General features: G+C 42.6%; 1 protein-coding gene across 1 annotated transcript in view; it reads right to left on the minus strand.

Moving 5' to 3' along the window:
• Positions 1-23651, minus strand: part of LOC126258163 (transient receptor potential cation channel subfamily A member 1) — a 441338-nt gene that overhangs the window by 206025 nt on the left and 211662 nt on the right. The window contains exons 2-4 of the mRNA XM_049955623.1: positions 12739-12895; positions 7639-7729; positions 2214-2409 (exon numbers count right to left, since the gene is read on the minus strand). Coding sequence (XP_049811580.1) covers positions 2214-2409; positions 7639-7729; positions 12739-12895 — 444 coding nt within the window. The remainder of the gene's footprint in view (positions 1-2213; positions 2410-7638; positions 7730-12738; positions 12896-23651) is intronic.

Below are 23651 nucleotides of genomic sequence, written 5' to 3' on the forward strand. Positions count from 1 at the left end.
AAAGGAATCAATGTGGAGAAAAAGTTTACTGGCGAGAAGAAAAGCAGATATAATAGGCTCAATTATCACATGACATGTAAGGAAGAAAACAGAGACAAAGTGATGAGAAAAGCATTGATAGTTTACCATGTGACATTGGTTGCAGTGAAGGAAAACATAAGGGAAACGCCGAGAGCGAAGATATGCCTATGATAACAGATAAAACTTTCATATCCTCATGAATGCAGAGTGGTTTTGAATATGATGTAGATTATGGGGTAATTTGTTCCATGGTTGTTAGATAGAAATAGAGAACGAGATGGAGAAATTGTGTTATGCAGTGGTACGTCCCAGCTGCTGAAATAACTGAGCTGATATTGCAGTTATGGAATCATGATAGGTATTTGTGTGAGGTGAAGTATTGAGGTTATCACGGACCAAGAAACCGACGAAATCAACAAGGCGTCTGAGAATCACACCACCTACCCCGTCGCATGGAGTCTAACTGAGTATAGGAAGGGCTGACGTGATCAAACAACCGAACGTTACACACTTATTGCAGCGAACGTCCAAAGCCAGGTCGATTCGTCTGGGGTTTTCACTATTTGCGTCATGTTGAATTACGTCTCAGTAGTAGACATTTGGCAGGATTGAAGACTGGACTGATTCTTGTTTAATTGAATGTGGCAATATTTTTCTAAATTTTTGAATAGTATTTATGCAAGAGAGAAATTTTATGCTCGCTACAACAGTTTTTCAACCACATTTCGATGTTCACCCATGATCTTTTACTGCTTTTTGATTGTACCACTGAATACGATTAAGAGGAACTGGAGGGACTGTTTCACGAATATGTCCGCTCATCAACTTTTGGGATGATATGAAGGTGCCCATTTTGGTAACAAGATCACTTACGGGATGTTGGATTTTACTGCAAAAAAGTTGTCATTCACATATTATGTTATCAAAAGCATCAGGACAGCTATCAGTGGTCATTAATTTGGGTGTGTCCAACCTTGGCCTTTATGACGACTGGCACTCTGGTGGGGATACTTTTAGTGAGGTGTCTGGAGGTATGTGGAGGAATGGCAGCCCATTCTTCCTGAACTACCGGACCCAGAGAAGGTTGTGATTCTGAACGCTGGGGTCTAGAACGAAGTCGGCGTTCTAACTCATCCCAGAGGTGTTCTTTTGGATTCAGCTTGGTACTGTGGGCTGACCAGTTCATTTCAGTAATGTTATTGTCCACAAGCCATCGCCTCGTGGATGCAGCTTTATGACAGTGCACGTTGTCATGCAGAACTATTTCTCTACTGTAACCAGTACACAATGCTGTAAAATGCATTCATATCCTTTCCTTTTAGCATTTTCTTAAGCGCAGTAAGGGATTCTAATCTTAAAAAAAGACCATGCCGTAACACCACCTAGCTCGCACTTCACTGTTGGCACTATACGTGGTGACAGGTAACGTTCTCCAGGCATTCGCCAAACCCCAGCTCTTCCATTGAATTTCTATAGAGCATAGTGTGGTTCATGACGTCAAATCATTCGTATCTATTCATCCACTGGCGAGTGGCGTTACTCTTTCCAGCACCTCCAGCATCGCTCAACATTGACTACAGAAATGGGTGGCTTATGAGAAGCAGCTCGAGCATCGTATCTCATCCTTCTCGACTCGTTGTGCACAGACGTTGTGCTAGCTGGAGTGCTGGTAGCACTTTGGAACTCCCGACTGATTCTTTCTCTTGATTTTATGCGATTTTTTACAACCACTCTCTGCAATGATCGATGGTCCCAGTCCGTTAGTAGATGAGCTGTGCCTTATCTTGGTCTAGCTTCCACTACACAATCACAGTACCAACAGTTCACTTGGGCAGTTTTAGAAGAGTTGAAATGTCTATGATGGGTTTGTTACTCAGATGACCCCCCAATGACTAGTCCACCTTCGAAGTCACTGAGCTCTGCTGGCAGAGCCATTCTGCGGTTACTGCTTCTCTACTTCCAACACAACACTCCTCACGTTCTTTTGTGCTGGAGAATCCTAGTGATCAATTCTGTATTACACAAGGGTGTCTAGGTAATTTTGGTCAGGTAGTGCACTTGATACGGCAAAAGCAGTTCTCTTAGGGCTGGCGCTTGGTTGAAATTGGAGGTCGTCAGCATAAAAGTGGTAATAAGAACGAAGCACGTGTGCGAAACAGTGGTAAGGTGTACAGTAGAGCGCAGCGACTCACCAGGATCCTGGCGCACTCCTCGTGGTCGTAGATGGCGGCGAGGTGTAGCGCGGTGCGGCCGTGCTCGCCGCCCTGCTGGATGTCGATGCGCTCCTTGTGCTTGGCCATCGCCTCCAGCACGGGCACCTTGTTCAGCTCGGTCGCCAGGTGGATGGGCGCCTGCTTCTTGTCGTTCAGCACACTCGTGTCCACTCCGCTGCAGCGAAAACACAACACCGACAACTAATAACCGTTCTATTGTCGCCTATTTTGTTTTGTTTTGTTTTAGGGCGCAAAAAACTACTGGGGTCATACGCGCCCATTGTCGCCTATGACGTACTGCGAGCCCTCAGAAAATTTTTTTGTTTATAAAATTAAGTGAACAACTTTGTAAGAATGGAGAAATTGTTGTTTGCAAAACGCCATATAATTAAGTGAATAAATAAGTAGCTATAGTTTTAATCGAGACTCCTAGACGCCGTCGTCTTGAAGGTTATAGACATACCGACCACCCGCTATTCCATCCCCTTTTGAGAATACTTTATCGTCACATGTTAAGGTATTTGTCATTACTTGTAAGATCTGATGGTAATTTTATCAATGTCCGTCACCGCGGTGTGTGTATTGCAGCTACCTCTCCGGTTTTGGCGAGCTAGAATGTCAAAGTAATCGCTGCACGCTGACAATGCTTTAAATAATGTGTGATTGTTGCTGCTGGGCAAGAGCGCTTAAGTGTGACAGTCTAGTGGAGGGAGAAGAGTGTGAAATCCGCAGTCGAGTCGAACGGAGCTCAGACGATGTGCTTACCGGCATTGTTCGGATGAGATTGTTAATTCGCTTTCGATATCATTACCCGTGCCGCGAATGTTCGCTTTTGAGTTTCAGTGTGATCCGATCAATGTCGTGTGGTGGTATGCTGAATACTGCTGAAATGTGTTATTTAAACAGAGTTGGAACGAACAATGTTATAAGTAATAGGCCGTACTGCTAGTGTTCCGCTAACATTAACTGTTCTGAATCGAACACGTACTTTTTCGCTTATTTAAAGTATCAGTAATTGAAAAAAAATTCGTTAAAGTCATGGAGTGGATAGAGACAGAACTGTCGTAATGTCACCCACCCTACCGTTGTGTCGCATCCTGCCTGGTTCATCTCTGGAGGGATACGGTGAGCGGCCTGCATTTACACACAAGCTCTCTGGGCTGCAGTGTAGGCTGCGCAGCACATAAATATAAAATGAAAATATCTTTTCAAACTGTTGGGTGTGTCCTAGTATGATCTTAATAGGCTCTGTTATTTTATAGTGGCTTATTAGTCTGAATTTTTCAGTGGACAGCTCACATGAAGTAAGTCAGCACCCACCTCTCAAATCCCGTTCTCCCTCACATGAAGTTCTCTGTTTTGCCTGGTCATACCCGTTGTACTTCAGCTGGAAAAATCGCTGATGGTTGTAACTGAGTGGTTAACGGAATTTTGGCAATTTGAAGTGAGTTGTATTTCGCAGAAAGCCGATTTGTTCCATGCCTCATTTAATCCAAGGCCGGATCCGTATTTCATTTTACTGTCTGTTGGTAGATCCGGGTATTTCAAGACAAACTAAATTATGATGTTTCTATCAGCAGCTCCATTAGTACGAAGTGTAGTCAAAAAGCCGTTAGCCAGTAAGATTACCTAAAACTTTCACGTTAAAATCAAGTTTTAGCAAAGTATTGTATTTGAATTAAATGTAAGTAACATTTTCTTGATTGTAACTACAATTTGTTTGTTGCATTTGCTAGTAAACGCGTTTGTGTGGCTTTAAAATACTTTTCCTTAAAATTGAAACGATGATTTTTACATGAACTGCACTCTCCAGTTTTTGTCCTTTTTGGGATACTGCAATTCGATCGGTAAAAACGGACCCTTAGAGCATCATTTTGTTGCCCCTCTGTCCCTCTGTCTGTCCGACCATTTTTTCTCGCGAACAAATAGACTGCTCAAATTGAAATTTATGTCACACACTAACTTCAATGGCCCGTTGGCGATGTAAAAAGTTTAAGTCTCTACGCCAATGCAATCAAAAGATATGGCCATTTATGTCACACATTTCGATACTCGCAAGCTCACTCATCGAAACCCATAGGACACTTCCTATAGCTCTGAAATCATGAAATTTGGCAGAAAGCAAGGTTCCACAGTAAAAGTAAAGGAAAAATATTCAAAACTCATTAATTTGTGATTATATTACAAGAGAAAAATTTTTCCCTCTCATTTCTTTTCCGACTGTCTGTCTTCAAATGTTCAAATGTGTGTGAAATCTTATGCGACTTAACTGCTAAGGTCATCAGTCCCTAAGCTTACACACTACTTAACCTAAATTATCCTTAGAACAAACACACACACCCATGCCCCAGGGAGGACTCGAACCCCCGCCGGGACCAGCCGCACAGTCCATGACCGCTCGGCTAATCCCGCACGGCAGACTGTCTGTCTGCCGGACTGTTAAGTCTCCTATTTCTGAGAAACGGATAAATGTATCACGTTGAAATTTATGATCCATGCTAAGGTGTACAGATCCTTTGCGGTGAAAAAAATTTAAAATTGTGAATCTATGCAATCACAAGATACAGTCATTTATCTCACATATTTCGATATTCGCAAACTCAATCATCAAAATCTATAGGCTACTTCCCGTTGTTCTGGAATCATGAAATTTGGGACTAAATAAGGTTTCACAGAACAAGTAAAGGAAAAAAATCAAAAAATATTAATTTGTAATTGCACCACAGGAAAAAAATATTTTTTGGGATGCTATGCGTCTGTCTGTGTTTCCGTCTGTTAATACCTCCCACCCCCCACCCCCTACCTTTTTTTTAATGAAAGGGTAGACGTAACAAGTAGAAATTTATATCAAATAGAAAAGTCTACGGTCCTTTGGCGACATGAAAAAGGTTAAGCTTCTACGTCAACGGCATCAAAAGATACGGCCATTTATATAACATATTTTGATATCTTGCCAGTCTGGATATCAATTAGAGGCAAAAAACGTCGAAATTCTCGATTCCTGGGACGGATGAACTACCTATATATACAGTCAAGCCTGTACGAAAACCTTGGTGAGCGAGTCCTACGCGCACTTACCCAATTTTTTTTCAAAGGAAATATAGTTGTTCACAGCGATGTTAACAAGTCATGTTGAATACCTTAACGATATCCACGTTTTCCATTTTGTAACCTAATCAGTTCATGAAATCAGAAATTATCAGTACATTTTTATAATAACAAAACTTACATGCTGTGTTATTAGCCTTCAATTTTACAGAAGAAGAGTGGTAATGCAAAACTTTCTAGGCACCAGAGAAGCACATTTCTCACAAGAATAAAAAACCATATATCTGTTTTTTCTGCATAACGTATTTCTATCCAAACAATTGGGACGGTATTCTGATACCAGGGAATTATGCTACCCCCTAGTCACTGCAAAAAATAATGAGACAAAATAGAAAATAAATAATTTATTGAGAACATTGTAAGTGCCACACCAGGAAACTGACCATCTCTTAGTGCCAATAAGAAAATGTTGTTCCATGAGCAATTAATACAGAGGCACTACTGTTTATTTATGAAAACGCAAGTACAGGAACGCAACGGTAATATTTTAACTAGTAGCACTGTAGTCAAGAAGAAGCAGCTCTCATTTCTTTTAATTTTTTTGCAAGAGGATAACAAAATTAAATTCAGAGAGAAATTTATTAGAACTGATTTATGCTTCTTGCTCAACTCCATTCTTGGGATCAGATGTTCGAAAGATAACAGTAAAGCCCCTGTGCTGTCGAGGAAGAAATGGCAACATCATCAACAAGTCTTTCTGTTTTGCAACTGATAAACATGGGTGGCCTTTCCTTTGATCACACATCAACACACACACACACACACACACACACACGCACACGAACATTGACAGCAATGTTTCAGCAGCATCTTAAAAATCAAAGAAGTTAGTTGCTTGTACTGGAATTATATGGTATGGTTTCATGGTTTTAGCTGAGTCAACAAAGTTGTGTAAATCTGGCGGAACAAAGGCCTTGCGTACGTTTCTTCGTTTCTCTACAACTGCTAAATCAGAGTCGCAGCTCAAGTTGAACCCACTCACCAACAACTTGTGTGTTCTTCCTTCAAACTATCCCAGGCTAAATGGAGATCTTGATGCATGTACGCTACCTTGGGACTTCAGAGGGTATCATTGATTCCCACAAAGACCATGTGCTATGTAGTAACGAATGTCTGAAACATCTTCTCCATGATTTGACCCCTGGAAAAAGTCTAGGGATGTGCAAGAGAGTATAGAGAATACAACAACGCTGAAAACGCGTTTTTGAAAACATGGTGGAACGTTTTCCATTTCCACTCTTCAGTTTCTCTTAAAAGCTATTTTTGAGTTCATATATCACAAAATTTCTCCTGATAGTACCTATATCATAGGTTCAGCCTAGGTTCTAAACACAGGCCACTTTCACACCTTTTTTACAGCCATTAATTTTGACTTTCCGGCTATAACTGCTACTTGTCTATCCAGTAGCTCTTTAGTTGTGGTTTTGAGACTAAACAACCTACAGCAGCCCTCTCATCAAGGAGAAGTAGCAGACAGTACTGCGTATCGGCCACGGCTCCTTCGTTCAGTGCTCTGACAGTGGACCGATACTCAGTCGAGGAAGAAGATGTCACTGTCCTAATGTTGTTAACTGGACAAGTCTCAGTACACACCTTAGACAAAATACTGTACATGCTGCGCTAGTATTAAAGACTCGCGTATAAAAGTAGCAAAAATAATTTTCATGCGTTATTTCATCGACTTACGACTCAAGTGCTTTGCCCGTCAGAAGATACGTTACACAGCCATACACGGAGTGCGCGTCACACAGCAAGGCCAGCCTCCAGAAAGGCGCAACGAATTTATGGTGAGACGCCAGAGAGGGCGCACACAATACGGACTATGTTATGCTTCAGCTATACGTCACGTAAATAGTTCCCAAGTGAACACCGTCCGCGAGATGTGGATATAAGCGAACGCACGATTCCATTCAGCGAGCGTATCGACAGCTAGGCCGAAAGAATCAACACCGTGCCTCAAGGACCTAACTACAGTCGCTGCCCAGAAGGGCCCAGCTGGTATTTGTCATCGTTATAATTCTCTTCTGGAGAAGTCTAATTTTTAGGTGACAATACAACAAAAATTTAAAAAATCGATATATTTCGAACTGAAAACAATTGTCACGTAGTAGTTTGCGAGGAATTTTGCTTCCTTTTATTTGATTGATTAATAATATAACTGTAACAAGATAACAATGTTACAAAAAATTATTGCACACAATCTATGATTGTGGGACGTAATATACCTGAAAACTAGATAAACCCATCCTGAAGCAGACACATTCACCTATAGAAAAGAGTTTTGCTTGTAACTTACCATTGAAGAAGGTAATCAACAGCGTCCAGTGCGTTATGTTCAATCGCCACATGAAGCGGTGTGTTGCCTACGTGGTCCCTGATATTAAGATCTGAAAATAAGTTTGTTAGTTACACTTCTTTATCTAGATTCTAACGAAACATGTGAACTGAATAATGGACAACAAAAATTATTTCGTTTAACCCGACAGAAATATTTATGTCTTCCATTATATACGTTATTTTATTTATCTCGGAGTTCATTGGAAACTCTGTCGATTCGTTTTGAGCTATTTTATTCTTAGCTGATGATACAGCTCTGATAAAAGAAAGAGAAACGTTCGTAAGAAAGTTATGATGAACAACGAAAAATTTTTCTTTACCGCTGAATTAAGTCAACTGATTTACACATAGAAAATGTTTGCAAAATGTAAAGGTAGGTATGTAGACATTGTAATTACTTAGTTCCACTTCTATTTTCATTCATATAACTACAGATGGCTTAGAATAATAATATATAGCCACCAAAACAAGTTATTTAGTTTTTGTTTACATCAATGGGAGCGCATGAACGTCGAAGGATGGTTAGACAAATTCAATATCTGAACCTTTGGAGGTTCAATTCTTTAATGATTCACATTAATTGCAAAGCAAAAAAGCAAATGATTAGGTGCATCTATGCAAAAACTGGAACCTATACTGGTACAGAACATGCAGCTAGAGTATACGTAAAGCGATGGAATATTAACTTACTAAAAGTGAAGGTAAATGGTATTTCCTTTCCGTATATGTATTCAAAACAGTTCAGTTATCTAAGGTGTTCAGCTATTATATGAACAATGGGAAGGGTGAATAGAGCACAATGAAACAAGCAACTGATCCTAATAAACATAGGTCCAGAAACCAATGGATTCCCCAATACAACGTATTATGACTGAGTACACGAACACCTTGTAATCTTCCACTCTATCTCTGGCCATGTGTTCAAAAAATGTTCAAATGTGTGTGAAATCTTATGGGACTTAACTGCTAAGGTCATCAGTCCCTAAGCTTACACACTACTTCACCTAAATTATCCTAAGGACAAACACACACACCCTTGCCCGAGGGAGGACTCGAACCCTCGCCGGGACCAGCCGCACAGTCCATGACTGCAGCGCCCTAGACCACTCGGCTAATACCGCGCGGCTGGCCATGTATTCCTCCCCTCCATCTGACCATATCGTCCTCCCCTTCTCCGTTTCCATCATTGTTTCCTCTCTTCCTTTTCCACCTACCCACTGTCCCTTTACACCTTTCTCCTGCCTCATGCGTCTGCCCTTCCTTCTCTCTCTCCATCCATTTATTCCTCCCCCTCACTCTGTCAATCCCCCCCCCCCTCTGTCCCTCTTAACCCTCCTTGGCACTTGTAACCTTGCAACACATTTCAATGAAGCAGGCCGATGCTGCTCCCAAATCACATCTGTCATGCAGGGCAGCCTATATGTTGAGGCTTGGCAAACCGTTTCTTACCTCTGATGTATTAGCTGCACTGCAGAGCAGGTTCATTTGGAAGGCCAATAGTTTCCACACAACGTGCTTGTCATGCAGGACAGTCTAATTCTCTGTCTTCCTCAACAGTTTTTACCCTCTGCAGCTCCCTCTAGTACCATGGAAGTTATTCCCCGATGTCTTAAAATATGTTCTGTCGTCTGGTCCCTTCTTCTTGTCAGTGTTTTCTGTATATTCCATTCTTCACTGATTCTGTGGAGAACCTCCTCATACCTTACCTTGTGGGTCCACCATATTTTCGACAATCTTCGACATCTTCGATTCTCTTCCATTCCAGTTTTCCTATAGTCCATGATTCATTACCACAAAATGCTGTACTCCGAATGTACATTCTCAGAGATTGGATTCTCAAATTAAGACCTATGTTTGATACTAGAACACTTCTCGTGTCCAGGAACGCTTTTTTTGTCTGCGTTAGTCCGCTTTTTATCTCTTCCTTGCTTGGTCCATCGTTTGTTATTTTGCTTCCAAGGCATAAGAATTCCTTAACTTCATCTACTTCGTGAATATAACTTTTTTTAAAATTTCTCGCTATTCTCATTTCTGCTGCTTCTCATTACTTTCGTCTTTCTTCGGCTTATTATCAGTCCCTATTCTGTACTCATTCGATGCCTGTACATGGTTGTATATGTTCAAGAATCCCATATTTTTCCGAATGTATTGACTACTAAACAGATTATTCCTGGAGTTCATCGACAGTATCAACAGGACTGGAATACACCAAGCTTTTAAATTTTACCACACAAAAAACTCCAACAGGTTCGAGTTGGGGACCTGGGAAGCCATAGTGTTGGTGAGCTGCTACCACTACACTTTTTGTAGAAGTCTTTCTCACACTACTTAAGCAGCTGGAAGGAAGATAAAATCAAACGAGGGCAGTTTATCGCTTTGAAATTTACGCCTCCCTTACGGGTTTTCGATTTAAACGTTGCCTTACAGATGAGCAGTGTTGTAACATTGGCGTGACTGCCCTTGTGCTTATGTCGTATCGGTGAAACCATTGGTTTCCAGACATATGTTTATTGGGATTTTTTTGCCTATTTCATTGTTCTGTACTCGCCTCTTTCGTCCATATGGTCCTATGAAAGTGAAACTTCCTGTATATTCTGCGGCAGAATACGGTCCCTGTCGATTTGGGACAGCTGGCAGATGTCTTGACAGCTCCTTTGTCATTTCTGTTGTTCTCAGACAGTAAACTTCAATTATAAATATACCGTGTAAAAGTATGATGGGAAGCTATCATACGTATGCTAAGAAAATATTGGAAACTGATGTCTAGAACGGAATTTGACACAGATTTTGAAAACACCACCTACGATTTAAATGAATCACGTGTCAGACTAGAATAAGCAAAGGCAACAAACTATTTTTTTATGTAATTGCTCCGTGCTGGGCCACGAGATTATAGACTATACTGCTTCACAGTATTAATTGCTTCTTTGCGTACGAATAGTCTTTGTCAGGATTCACACCAGTCTGAATGTACAACTAACAGGAAATTGTCCTCCTGTAGCATCAACGCTTTAAACAAAACATCTTATGTGAATATCCAATGTGATTCGTTTGCTGTTGTGTCCCTACCATGCAAATGAGATAACGATAAAGTTTACACATGTCAGTTTAGTCTGTGTAGCAGTATGTGAGCGGGAGAGGACCAGGTGCACTATTGTGTTCGAATGCCACGTTTAATCATAAAATGCTGGCTTTCACGGGTGATATTTGTGTAATCGGAGATTTTTGATTTATGAACCTTATGCAGTGGGCCAAGTAGTGGAAATCAGTATAGAGGCAGAGCTCCACGAAAGTAATAGTACAGTGTCTGAACAATACATGTATCGAATTTATTATAAATGTCGTAGATACATATAAGACATAAACAATCATTACTGAATTTCATAGTTTCTTTTATAAGACGAGTTTGCATTTCTTCGATGGAACTTCGTATAAAGACACTCACTCACTGTTCTGTCGTGTTATTCCGTTGTTAGTACTTTTTCCAACCTCCGTTCTTCGTAATTACTCCAAAAATTTTCTTCGGAATTGATTTTGTGAGGTTTCGTAGTTCATGCAGGGAAACTGGCGCCCACTCTTCTTGTATCATTCTTTTCAGCTCACATACGGCCTCAAATTTCCAGCCATTGCGAAAACACGCCTTAAAAGTATTTTTCAGATGTTTTCTATGAGGGTCAAATCGGGGTTACGTGCAGGCCAGGGCAAGACATCGAGATCTTTATCTTCAAGCCACTTTTAGTTCTAGCAGAAATACACATACTCATCTAGTTGAAACATTATATTTTCTCCCCAAGGTCCTCATAAATTCTGATCTATTCTGTTCCTAGTTCTCAGTGTATTTGTTAGAGTTCATTGTGCGATTCAGCCAAGCAATGCTTGACTTATCTTTAGCGCAGAAGGCTACCCATATCATAATATTTCCACCATCAAAATTTCTGCTCATTCTGAGCAGCTCCTTTGTTTCAGAGCATGGCTATAATATTGAAATCCATCCTGTCCATCTAAAATAAGTCCATGACATATGTCTTCCAGCAAAGTTTGGTTGTTAGAGCGGGTTTCTGCAGCCATTTATTGAATGCAAGATGTTTGTCATGTGACAAAATTTGTCGCACACGTCTGGCAGTTGCTGGCAACTGTAAACCAGCAACAAACTGAGAAGAATTAACATTTTGTGGCCCTTGACGTGTGCAAAAGTAAACTTTTCTTAACCGCAAATAATTTTCTACTTTGCCCATATTTTCCGTTCTGTCCATATCGTGCGCCCAATCTAGTTAAATTGTCGATCACTGTACTCGAACAGATCAACTTCTTGGCAATTTGACGATTAGAGAATCACATTTCGTTCTACGCACCGATTTTTGGTTTTTCAGCATACGATAACTATCTTCCTTATGGCACAGTGACAGTCGTGGTTTATGTACGTGATACGCATTCTCACTAATGTTGTCTGCTGTCTGCAGTAAAGGCAGTACACAGTAACACCGCAAAGAGCCGACTGCCTTTGTACCCAGTTCCACCCTATATCACCTGAATCGTTGATGTCTTGTTATATATTGTACAACTGACATCAAATGCGGCACCATTTGAGTGCATTTTTCGATATACTGGATTTCATACTATTGCATATACAATGTGCACAACTACCGTCAGTGTTAATTTTCCTGCAAAAGTCCATGATGTTATACTGATTTCCACTGCTGTAGTTCTCTGTCCAACGTTTTGTCTTCCTAATGCTGGATGCTTGATGACAGGCTGTAACGACTCAGAAAGCAGTTACAGTCTGAAACAAGCTCAGGAAGCCGAACTGTTTACACATATCAACGTAAAAGTATGTTCGCGACGTCATTAGACCGCTGCTAAGAAGGCGAAGTCGTGCAGACGTATGTCATTGCCGCTGGCCTCGGTAAATATGGCGACAGTACAGAGTTGTGAGCGACAGAAACGCCCTGTCTTTGGGATAAAGTTAAATTTGGCATGTGTAAAGAATCGAGAAGAATGTTGAAACGTGCGCCGTGAGTATGCAGAGAGAGGGAAAGAGAAGCGAGACTCGTGGCCTTACCACCGCCGTGCGTGGCGATGAACTGCAGGATGTTGAGCTTGTTGCGCGCGGCCGCCTGGTGCGCTGCGGCGCGCCCGCGCGAGTCGCGCACGGCGAGGCGCGCCGGCTCCGCCAGGTACAGCCGGCCAAAGTCCTCGACGTTGCCGCTCTCCGCCGCCTGCAACACACACACAGTCACGTTCACTTGCTGCACCACTTCACTTCTGTGTCGTGCGTGGCACTCCACAGAAAATCATTCCGGACGGGATAAAATTCCATAATTGCCATTTTTTCATACAACTAATTCCGTTACTTTGGAAACGTTTCGTACCCAAGGACTAGTTTTGACAGTAAACAAAAATAATTTTATCTGAAACGATTGATATCTGTCCACTTTTAAGATGGATTACTTTGATACCTACACGCTATGCATACTTCAACAGTGTATGAAAAGCTTGAATACCATATTGCAGTGCCATTACTATTCCAAATTATGATGCAATGTTCTACATTTACATTTTACTTCGAAGGCATATGGAAGTTTGGGTCTGGCCGTCAGCTGTGCCCGGATAGCCTAATGGTAAGGTGACCACTCGCGATAAGCTGGAAGTCCAGGTTCGAGTCCCAGTCCAGTACAAATTTACGTGGTCGTCATTCCATTCTGCAGATGATGTTTATCCATATTCGAAATTGCGAATACATTAAATGGGTATATATATATATATATATATATATATATATATATATATATATATATATATATATATATATATACTCCTGGAAATGGAAAAAAGAACACATTGACACCGGTGTGTCAGACCCACCATACTTGCTCCGGACACTGCGAGAGGGCTGTACAAGCAGTGATCACACGCACGGCACAGCGGACACACCAGGAACCGCGGTGTTGGCCGTCGAATGGCGCTAGCTGCGCAGCATTTGTGCACCGCCGCCGTCAGTGTCAGCCAGTTTGCCGTGGCATACGGAGCGCCATCGCAGTCTTTAACACTGGTAGCATGCCGCGACAGCGTGGACGTGAACCGTATGTGCAGTTGACGGACTTTGAGCGAGGGCGTATAGTGGGCATGCGGGAGGCCGGGTGGACGTACCGCCGAATTGCTCAACACGTGGGGCGTGAGGTCTCCACAGTACATCGATGTTGTCGCCAGTGGTCGGCGGAAGGTGCACGTGCCCGTCGACCTGGGACCAGACCGCAGCGACGCACGGATGCACGCCAAGACCGTAGGATCCTACGCAGTGCCGTAGGGGACCGCACCGCCACTTCCCAGCAAATTAGGGACACTGTTGCTCCTGGGGTATCGGCGAGGACCATTCGCAACCGTCTCCATGAAGCTGGGCTACGGTCCCGCACACCGTTAGGCCGTCTTCCGCTCACGCCCCAACATCGTGCAGCCCGCCTCCAGTGGTGTCGCGACAGGCGTGAATGGAGGGACGAATGGAGACGTGTCGTCTTCAGCGATGAGAGTCGCTTCTGCCTTGGTGCCAATGATGGTCGTATGCGTGTTTGGCGCCGTGCAGGTGAGCGCCACAATCAGGACTGCATACGACCGAGGCACACAGGGCCAACACTCGGCATCATGGTGTGGGGAGCGATCTCCTACACTGGCCGTACACCACTGGTGATCGTCGAGGGGACACTGAATAGTGCACGGTACATCCAAACCGTCATCGAACCCATCGTTCTACCATTCCTAGACCGGCAAGGGAACTTGCTGTTCCAACAGGACAATGCACGTCCGCACGTATCCCGTGCCACCCAACGTGCTCTAGAAGGTGTAAGTCAACTACCCTGGCCAGCAAGATCTTCGGATCTGTCCCCCACTGAACATGTTTGGGACTGGATGAAGCGTCGTCTCACGCGGTCTGCACGTCCAGCACGAACGCTGGTCCAACTGAGGCGCCAGGTGGAAATGGCATGGCAAGCCGTTCCACAGGACTACATCCAGCATCTGTACGATCGTCTCCATGGGAGAATAGCAGCCTGCATTGCTGCGAAAGGTGGATATACACTGTACTAGTGCCGACATTGTGCATGCTCTGTTGCCTGTGTCTATGTGCCTGTGGTTCTGTCAGTGTGATCATGTGATGTATCTGACCCCAGGAATGTGTCAATAAAGTTTCCCCTTCCTGGGACAATGAATTCACGGTGTTCTTATTTCAATTTCCAGGAGTATATATATATATATATATATATATATATATATATATATATATATATATATATATATATATATATATATATATGTGTGTGTGTGTGTGTGTGTGTGTGTGTGTGTGTACCGATTGTCTTCTCCCTCCACTGACCCCGTTTATGGACCAACGATGTGCCGGCCGCTGTCGTGGGACCGCTACTCGACTCCCGAGCGCGAGCTACCCCCACCACCACGGGCAGCACATTGTGTGGCCCATACACGGGGCAAGTAGAGGGGGGAGACAACCGGTATATATATGGCATCCACAGGTCTAGGAGTCAGTCAGCGGGCGTAACCTGATGGTGATGGCACCTTAAGCCATCGAAAAATCGTTCTAAAACGACCAGTCAACCCATCTTCATGCCCAAGAGACTCCCAATCAGCACATTTGCCAGGAAAACCTAGAAAAACAGCGTATGAAATCTTTTGCTAGTAACGACATGAATATGAAGTTACCTGATTAATAGCATTCATTCAGAGGGGAGAGACAATAATGGTTTCAAACAGTCAAAAGATAACGTATAACTCAACCAACACAACTGTAGGTCATGTCCTGAAGACTGCTGCATGTTTTTTCTCGTTCATTTTGATGAGTACCGGCGTACTCGATAGGCTGCGTGGTATGGTTGCAGGCCGGTGAGACTAAGTAGATACACTGATGACCGAGAAACAACAGTTTACTATGCCTATCCATTACGGATATTTTAGAACCTGTGACCATTAATTGAATGTAAGTATATAAAACTGGAGCCAGTCACTTTTTTAAATAGTTATTTATTATCACATGAACTGGTTTTCGAACCTTTTTAGGCACAACTTCACGTGCTTTTCTGGAATTTACATCGCTATTTCTAGCATAATGCTTTGACAAAGATGGAACACGCATTAATGTATCACCATGAGTGTGATAGTGAAACTTTGCCAGCATCCAACATGTCCTATACAACTGTTACTTGTTACAAAGATCTAGACAAAAGATATGACATAGGCCTACTTTGCAAACAAAAACAAATAAAATCTCTGAGCAAAGTAGGCCTATGTCATATCTTTTTTCGAGAGCTTTGTAACAAGAAACACATGCTGGATGCTGGCAAAGTTTCACTATCACAGTGTAAATTTATACAGATTGTGTAACAGTGTGTGAAGTAATGTACCAATTGCCCATCAAAACGGAAGCTGACACATGAACCCTAACAGAAAAAAGCCGCCCATACTGTCGCCGTAAGTACAAAACTAAAATTTTACAACCATATCGACAGATAAACAATACTCATGGCGATACATTAAAAGATGTTCCATATTTGTCACAGAGCCAGTACCCAGCATTATGCTGGAAATAGTGATGTAACTTCCAGAAAAGGTTCGAAAACCGATTCACGAAATAATAAATAACAATTCAAAAAAATGACTGGTTGCAGTTATATGTATTTAGATACAACACTTTGTTAGCTTCAGACACTCATTACGTCTTTAGCTATGTGAGACAGACACGCCCCAGTCCAGCGACACAGCTTGCTGAAGACTCGCAGGCGTCGGCTTCCGCCCTGGACCGACGCAGCAGCGTCAGCACCCAGTGATGCTGGCGTCGGCAGAGCGACTGCCTTGACGTCAGCGGCGCTCCGTGTTCTGCTGCAACGGCATTCTGCAGTGGCGGACGCCCACACTTAACGCCGTTTCACATACTTCAGTGACGCGACAGTGGCGTGAGCGGCCCGTGATTGCACCGGCCACGATAGCACAGTGGTGCTTATTCACAGTCATCAGTTTTTATTCCGGCTAGCGGCAGCGTACTTGAGCGGCGGGGATGACGATGTTCTCGGAAGACAATCTCATATTGACTGCTGCGATTTTCGATAAAGAAGAGGAGAAACAACTGAAGAAACGGAAGAATGTCTGAAAATTCATTCTATTTCTTATTGGACAAGTTGCAACTCCATCTGTAAAAGCGAAACACACGCTGGAGAAAAGCCATCATACCAAGCGGACGCTCGCCGTTCCCTTGAGGTTAACTAATACATAATATAATTAACTCCCAGTTTTACAGTTTATCGATAATTAAATATACGAAATCAACATTCATCGTCATTGGCTTCTGTTGTATGGTATTGTTTTCTTATGTTTTGCGCGATATCGTCAAATTTTCGTTTGACAGGTCTACTTTTTTCACATATTCTGGCACTAGAGACACTCTAAACGCGATTTTATTTAGTTATCACATGGGACATGGCGCAGTTCAGAAGATCGTATGAGAAACCTGCAAGAAGTTACGGACAATATCATGGATGGATTTATTCCTACAGTGACAGAAGAAATATGGAAGAATTTGTCTAAGAGTTCAAATCAAATGGTTCAAATGGCTCTGAGCACTATGGGACTTAACGTCTGAGGTCATCAGTCCCCTAAAACTTAGAACTACTTAAACCTAACTATCCTAAGGACATCACACACATCCATGCCCGAGGCAGGATTCGAACCTGCGACCGTAACGGTAGCGCGGTTCCAGGCTGAAGTGCCTAGTACCACTCGGCCACACCGGCTGGCGGCTAAGAGCTTTTACGAACTATGACTTTTTTCCTAACTTTATAGGAGCTATGTATGGGAAACATTTTTCCATTCAGGCTCTTATGAACATCAGATCACAATTCTTTAATTATACGAAGACGTTCTCCATAACTTCGTTGCCTGTTGTAGATGCTCAGTGTAACTATATTGCTATTGATGTTGGGTCATATGAAAGAAAATGTTACAACCATAGCCAACACTCTCAAACAGTAATCTTCTACCTAGCTGGTTGTATTCATTAATGTAAAATTGGATATATGCATGTATGTGCTAACCAGTTGTTCTTATTTCTGCTCCTATTTTGTTTTTACTTCTGCTCCTGTTTCATTCTAGAATGTATTTGGGATTGGAGAGAACGTACAACACAGGATAGTTGTGCACTAATGTCATTCATGTTTATGACGGTAAACTATTGCTCAACAACATAACAACCTGACCATACCAAGGACATGACTTCGGCAGATAAAAAACCACGAGAAATACGGCGATCACTATATGGCGTCGACCGGAGTACGCTTTGCATCGTAACTGTAACGAAACTGGAGAATGTGAACACTGCCCTTTAAATTCCTAGAGCAATTCCTTCAAACACGTTGGCGGTATAACGGGCCGGTCATGGCACTGTGGCATCACTGATGTATATGGAGCGGCCTTTAGGAGATTCAGGCCCGGCAACGTCTACAGCAAAAGTGAAGGAACACTGCCGTGTACCGGAAATGATGCGGTAACCCCTGGCAGCAGTCAGCTGACGGTAGGGGCAAACGGCAGGTGAGCCATGCTGTCGCACCAAGCACCGCAAGGAGATTCAGTGCTGATGGCGTCTGGCTTGACCCAGTCTCGAAGCCGTGGCTTTACCTGGCAATGCCCATTGGTCTCGTCTACTGGGCTGGCCCTGGCGTTGTGGTGGTGTTGCTGGGCTCCGAACGCGTCTGCTTCAAAATCCGCTACTATTTATATGACTCTGGTGAGCACTTGTTACACTAAAACGCAGCACTCAGTCACGCAGCTTATAACAATCATGATCATTTCATCCCCATCGACACGCAAGTTGCCGAAGTGGCGTCAACTCGAAAGACTTGCACCAGGCGAACGGTCTATCCGACGGGAGACCGTAACCACTCGGCATTTCCATTTTACAAGAGTCTTGTCGTGCCTACAGCTCGCACAGGATACGGTGGCCGATGCGCAGTGACCAGTTTTCGTCCGAAGGGCTGGATAAGTTCATTCGTTTGTTGAGAATGGGAGGCCCACAAGCGTCTTCTACCTTTCGGCCGATCGACAATGACAGAATCGACACTCACGCCCTACAATCATTCTCAAACGATTTTACAGAAACTTTTCCAAAAAAAAATTAATTTTTGCTTTGCTTGTAATTTTATAAGACAGGTTCATTATGATGTGCCCATTATTTCGTTAATGTCCTTCGTTATTGGGATATTTACGAGGAAGTAAGACGCTGCACGAAATTCGAAAAAGTTTACAATAAAAAATAGGGGTTGCTATGCTTTTGCGCCTGGTGTATGTTACATAATATGTTGCTATGTGTGAAATTTAGCCAACATATTGAATTTTTCTTTACACTTGGTTGGAGGTCTCTATCTGTCACCAATCTTGAGAAAATTGATCTGACGTAGCGTACTCATTTGCGATCGCACCGCGCCAGCGATAAACCCAGAGTGAAACATCCACAACATTCCTTATATTTCATAGACTGTTTCAGATATCGAAATAAGATTTTGGCAAATGATGGCACGCAAAGAGGGGAGTATTTTTCTGTATGGTTATTTTGCAAAACTTCATTATCTACCATGTTATTCCACTAACTACAGACTTGTCTGATGAAAGAATGAAGCTGGTGAAACGACAAATTCTATGAGCTTTGGAATGACATAAGTGAAGTCATTACACGTTTATTTTTCCCATGATGCGCTTTTTCATAAGATGCTGATCTTATTTTTCCTCAGTTCTTCACTTAATAAACCACTGTTTCAGAATTCTCTCGCAGCCGGCCGCTGTGACCGAGCGGTTCTAGGCGCTTCAGTCCGTGACCACGCGGCTGCTACGGTCGCAGGTTCGAACCTTGCTTCGGGCATGCATGTGTGTGATGTCCTTAGGTTAGTTAGGTTTAAGTAGTTCTAGGGGACTGATGACCTCAGATGTTAAGTCCCATAGTGCTCAGAGCCATTTGAACCATTTTGAATTCTCTCGCAACTGCGTCTGCACAACATGTTAATGAGGTGGGATCTTGTAAACTCCGCTGAGTGTTGGCAAAGGAATGAAATTTCAATATGGCAACAATAGAAATGTGTAGGTTTTACTTAAAATTCCCCAGTCTGTCTCTTCTCTGAAAGTTTCAGATGGTTGACAAACCAGGAAAAAATAAATCACTGCATTTTCGTCGGAATTCTTTTTAGATACTAACCAAAGAATAGGTGACAGACTTTTTTGAATGGTCACCATGCAAGTGTGGGCTTCGAGGATCCCCGCTTAGTATTTACCAAAAATGTGAGTGTAGGGTTCGGCTTAGAACGGCACTGCGGCACTCCAGCTCCCGGCATTTCCAGTACACCGCTCTGAGCGACCCCTGCCCCCTACCCCATGCCGCTCCGCCCACGCTTCCCCAGCCGACTGCACATCTACCGCCCACGGCATTTTCCCCGCATTATACCGCTGTGCGGTGCAGTTTTCCACTGAGCGCTGCTAGCCCGTCTTACAGTTCTTTTGCGTACATCCTGCTGTGACCCCTACGATATCACATTATGCTTGCTTCCCAGCGGTAAGTTGACATAATACTACACGGCAGCTCCTTAGAAGTTACTTTAAGCTCTGCTACATCTGGGTAGTGACACTACCGTTCAGTTGCGTTATATCGCCACAGAAAACAAATAGGAGGAGGTAGGAAAAGTACAGATATGTAAAAAAGTAATCGGAACAGTAAAGACGATTTGTGTTAATCCTCAGTAATTTACAGCTGTTTTAGCACTGTCGTTAAGCGATATCAAATGCAGCCACTAGGCATCAAACTGTGTTTATTGTTACACACGTTATTTAATGAAAATTAAACGAGATGTTGTTCTCGTAGGCGCATCTTTCCTTCAGCAGTACACGTTTCCAAACATTGTAAAACTACGAAATCGGTCCTGGTAAACAGCCCTGGTCTTTTGCAGCATAACTGCATTTTTTATATTAATTCATATTCTAACGGTTCTTGTTAGAGTAATTATATCTTTTACCTTAGAGGCAGGGAATATTAATGTCATATTATCAATTAATAAAACAGTAAAGATGACAAATAATCATTTATTTAAAAATGGTGACTAGTATCGGGTTTTACGCTGGTTTTCTTCAGATCTAAAGCACCATACGGCTGAAGCTGCAGGTGCGCAGAACTGATTCGTGAAGTCATGGTCGTTTACTGGTATCTGTTCTGCACACCTCCAGCTTCAGCCATATGGTGCTTTAGATTTGAAGATAGCCAGCATAAAAACCGAAACCAGTCATCATTTTTAAATAAATGATTATTTGTGATCTCGACTTTTTTATTAAGTGATCATTTATAATAGATCGCTGCTTCATCTCTAACCATGTTATCTAAAATTATTCAAAAACGTTCAAATTTGTGTGAAATCTTATGGGACTTAACTGCTAAGGTCATCAGTCCCTTAGCTTACACACTACTTAACCTAAATTATCCTAAGGCCCAACACACACACCCATGCCCGAGGGAGGACTCGAACCTCCGGCGGGACCAGCCGCACAGTCCATGACTGTAGCGCCTTAGACCGCTCTCTAAAATTATTAATGTTATATTGTTTCAATAAGAAATAAGTGCACTTTTGGCATTACTTTTATTCCTTCCCTCGAGTTTAATGTTTTACGAGGTGCATTCAAGTTATAACACCTCCGATTTCTTTTCTTCACAAAGCCATCACACGAAAACTGTGAAAGTTGTGTCGCTTCTCGACGTAATCTTCCTGCAGGCATACACATTTTTTACAACGCCCATGCTGTGATTCCATGGCTGCTGCCAACGCTTTTTTAGGAGTCTGGTTTGACCACTGGAAAATCGCTGTGAGTGTGTGAATGAATGGCGCTTCGTTTCAGAATTGGAAAAGGGCTTCCTTGTCTAATACATTGTCACAATCGTTGAAAGGAATGCCCCTATCATGCCGCAATCACGCGTCACCATTGCCTGGCAACATGTCTGGCCATGGCAAGTACCAAAAGCCGTCCTCACTCTCGCCGCTGCTGCTGGAGTTCCAGTGTGTCACACACTACTGTCTTCTCTGCCACGCATTCACAACGTGTTTACTCGCATTTTAAACCAGCTGTATGTTTCTGTCGGTTTCCGTTGGAGGTTTATAACTTGACTGCACCTTATAGTTGCAAAATTTATTGTAGTAGGTTTAGAACCTAAATCCTGTTATTTGTGCATGACGTACTATCAGTTACATTGTAATCGAGATATGCATGTCTGGGCTGTTAGCGAGGATATTGTCAATTTTTCGTGTTAGGGTGACACGTCTATACAGAGGATACTGTTTATTAGATGCTCATAACCCCTAAGCCAAATAAGATTTGCTTGAAACTTTGCTTCAATAATAAATCCTCGAAAAAATACATCAACATTACTGTACACACATTATATAATATACTGCGACTCTGTCTATGTAACGGATTAGAGATTACGACGGCAGTGTAATAAAGACCTCATGTTAGTTTCGAATAGTTTCCAAATTTCACAACAAATTATTCTGAGTACACTTGCTTCTAGTAAGTAAGCATTAGATTTTCCGTTTTTCTTCAAGAAAAACCTTTATCTCTCAAATAAACCGTGTTACCGGAGAGGCCTGGTTTCTCTGCTAGTAAATAGTTCGTTTTAGTTAATTCATTTAAAATTTCTTTAGCGGAAGCTGCTCCATAATTCTGGTGTTTGTCCGCAGCTTTATTTTTCCTTTAAAATATTTTCCCACGTAATATTGGCAACCTCATGTTGCTGTAGATTCTAGATGATTAGTTACAGTCTGTATGTATTCGATCTAGCTGCCATAACAGGAACCGCGAAATCTGTCTCTATCGATAAATGACAGCAGGACGAAAACTGTGGCTTATCATTGACACAACGTTTTTCGATGCGTTTTGTTCACATATTTGTAGGTAAAGATGTTCAATTGGAAGCTAACGCTCCAGGAAACGGCTAAATATACTGCGGCAGTCAATGTATGAGCAGCGCTACATTGTGCCCAGGTTTGCCATACTTTCGGAATATAGAGCTTTACTGCAAGTGATTCAAAAACCTAGTGCCATTCCTTAGTGATGAGCTCCGCATGTTAATTTCGATGTGACAAGAAAATGGTTCAAAGATTTTTAGGTTCCAAACGTCCTATCTGTACTGAAGAGGCAAAAAAACTGGTACACCTGTCTAATATCGTGTAGGGTCCCGCGAGCAAGCAGAAGTGCCGCAACACGACGTGGCATGGACTCTATTAATGTTCGAAGTAGTGCTGGAGGAAATTGAAATCATGAATCCTGTAGGGCTGTCCATAAATCCGTAAGAGTACGAGGAGGGGAAGATCTCTTCTGAACAGGCATTGCAAGGCATCCCAGATATGCTCAATAACGTTCATGTCTGGGGAGTTAGGTGGCCAGCGGAAGTGTTTAAACTCAGAATAGTACTCCTGGAGCCACTCTAACAATTGTGGACGTGTGGGGTGTCGCATTGTCCTGTTGGAATTGCACAAGTCCGTCGGAATGCATAATGGACATAAATGGATGCAGGTGCTCAGACAGGATTTTTACTTACGTGTCACATATCAGAATCGTATCTAGATATATCAGGGGTCCCATAACACTCCAGCTGCACACGCCCCACACAATTACAGAGCCTACACCAGCTTGAACAGCCCCTGCTGACATGTAGGTTCCATGGATTCATGAGGCTATCTACATACCTGTACATGTCTATCCGCTCGATACAATTTGAAACGAGACTCGTCCGATCAGGCAGCATGTTTCCAGTCATCAACAGACCAATGTCGGTGTTGACGGGCTCAGGGTAGGCGTAAAGTTTTGTGTCGAGCAGTCATCAACAGCCTCGAAAGCCCATATCGATGATGTTTCGTTGTTCAAACTCACTTAAATCTTGATTACCTGCCACTG

This window comes from Schistocerca nitens, chromosome 1 (assembly GCF_023898315.1).
Source record: "Schistocerca nitens isolate TAMUIC-IGC-003100 chromosome 1, iqSchNite1.1, whole genome shotgun sequence".
Classification (NCBI taxonomy): domain Eukaryota; kingdom Metazoa; phylum Arthropoda; class Insecta; order Orthoptera; family Acrididae; genus Schistocerca; species Schistocerca nitens.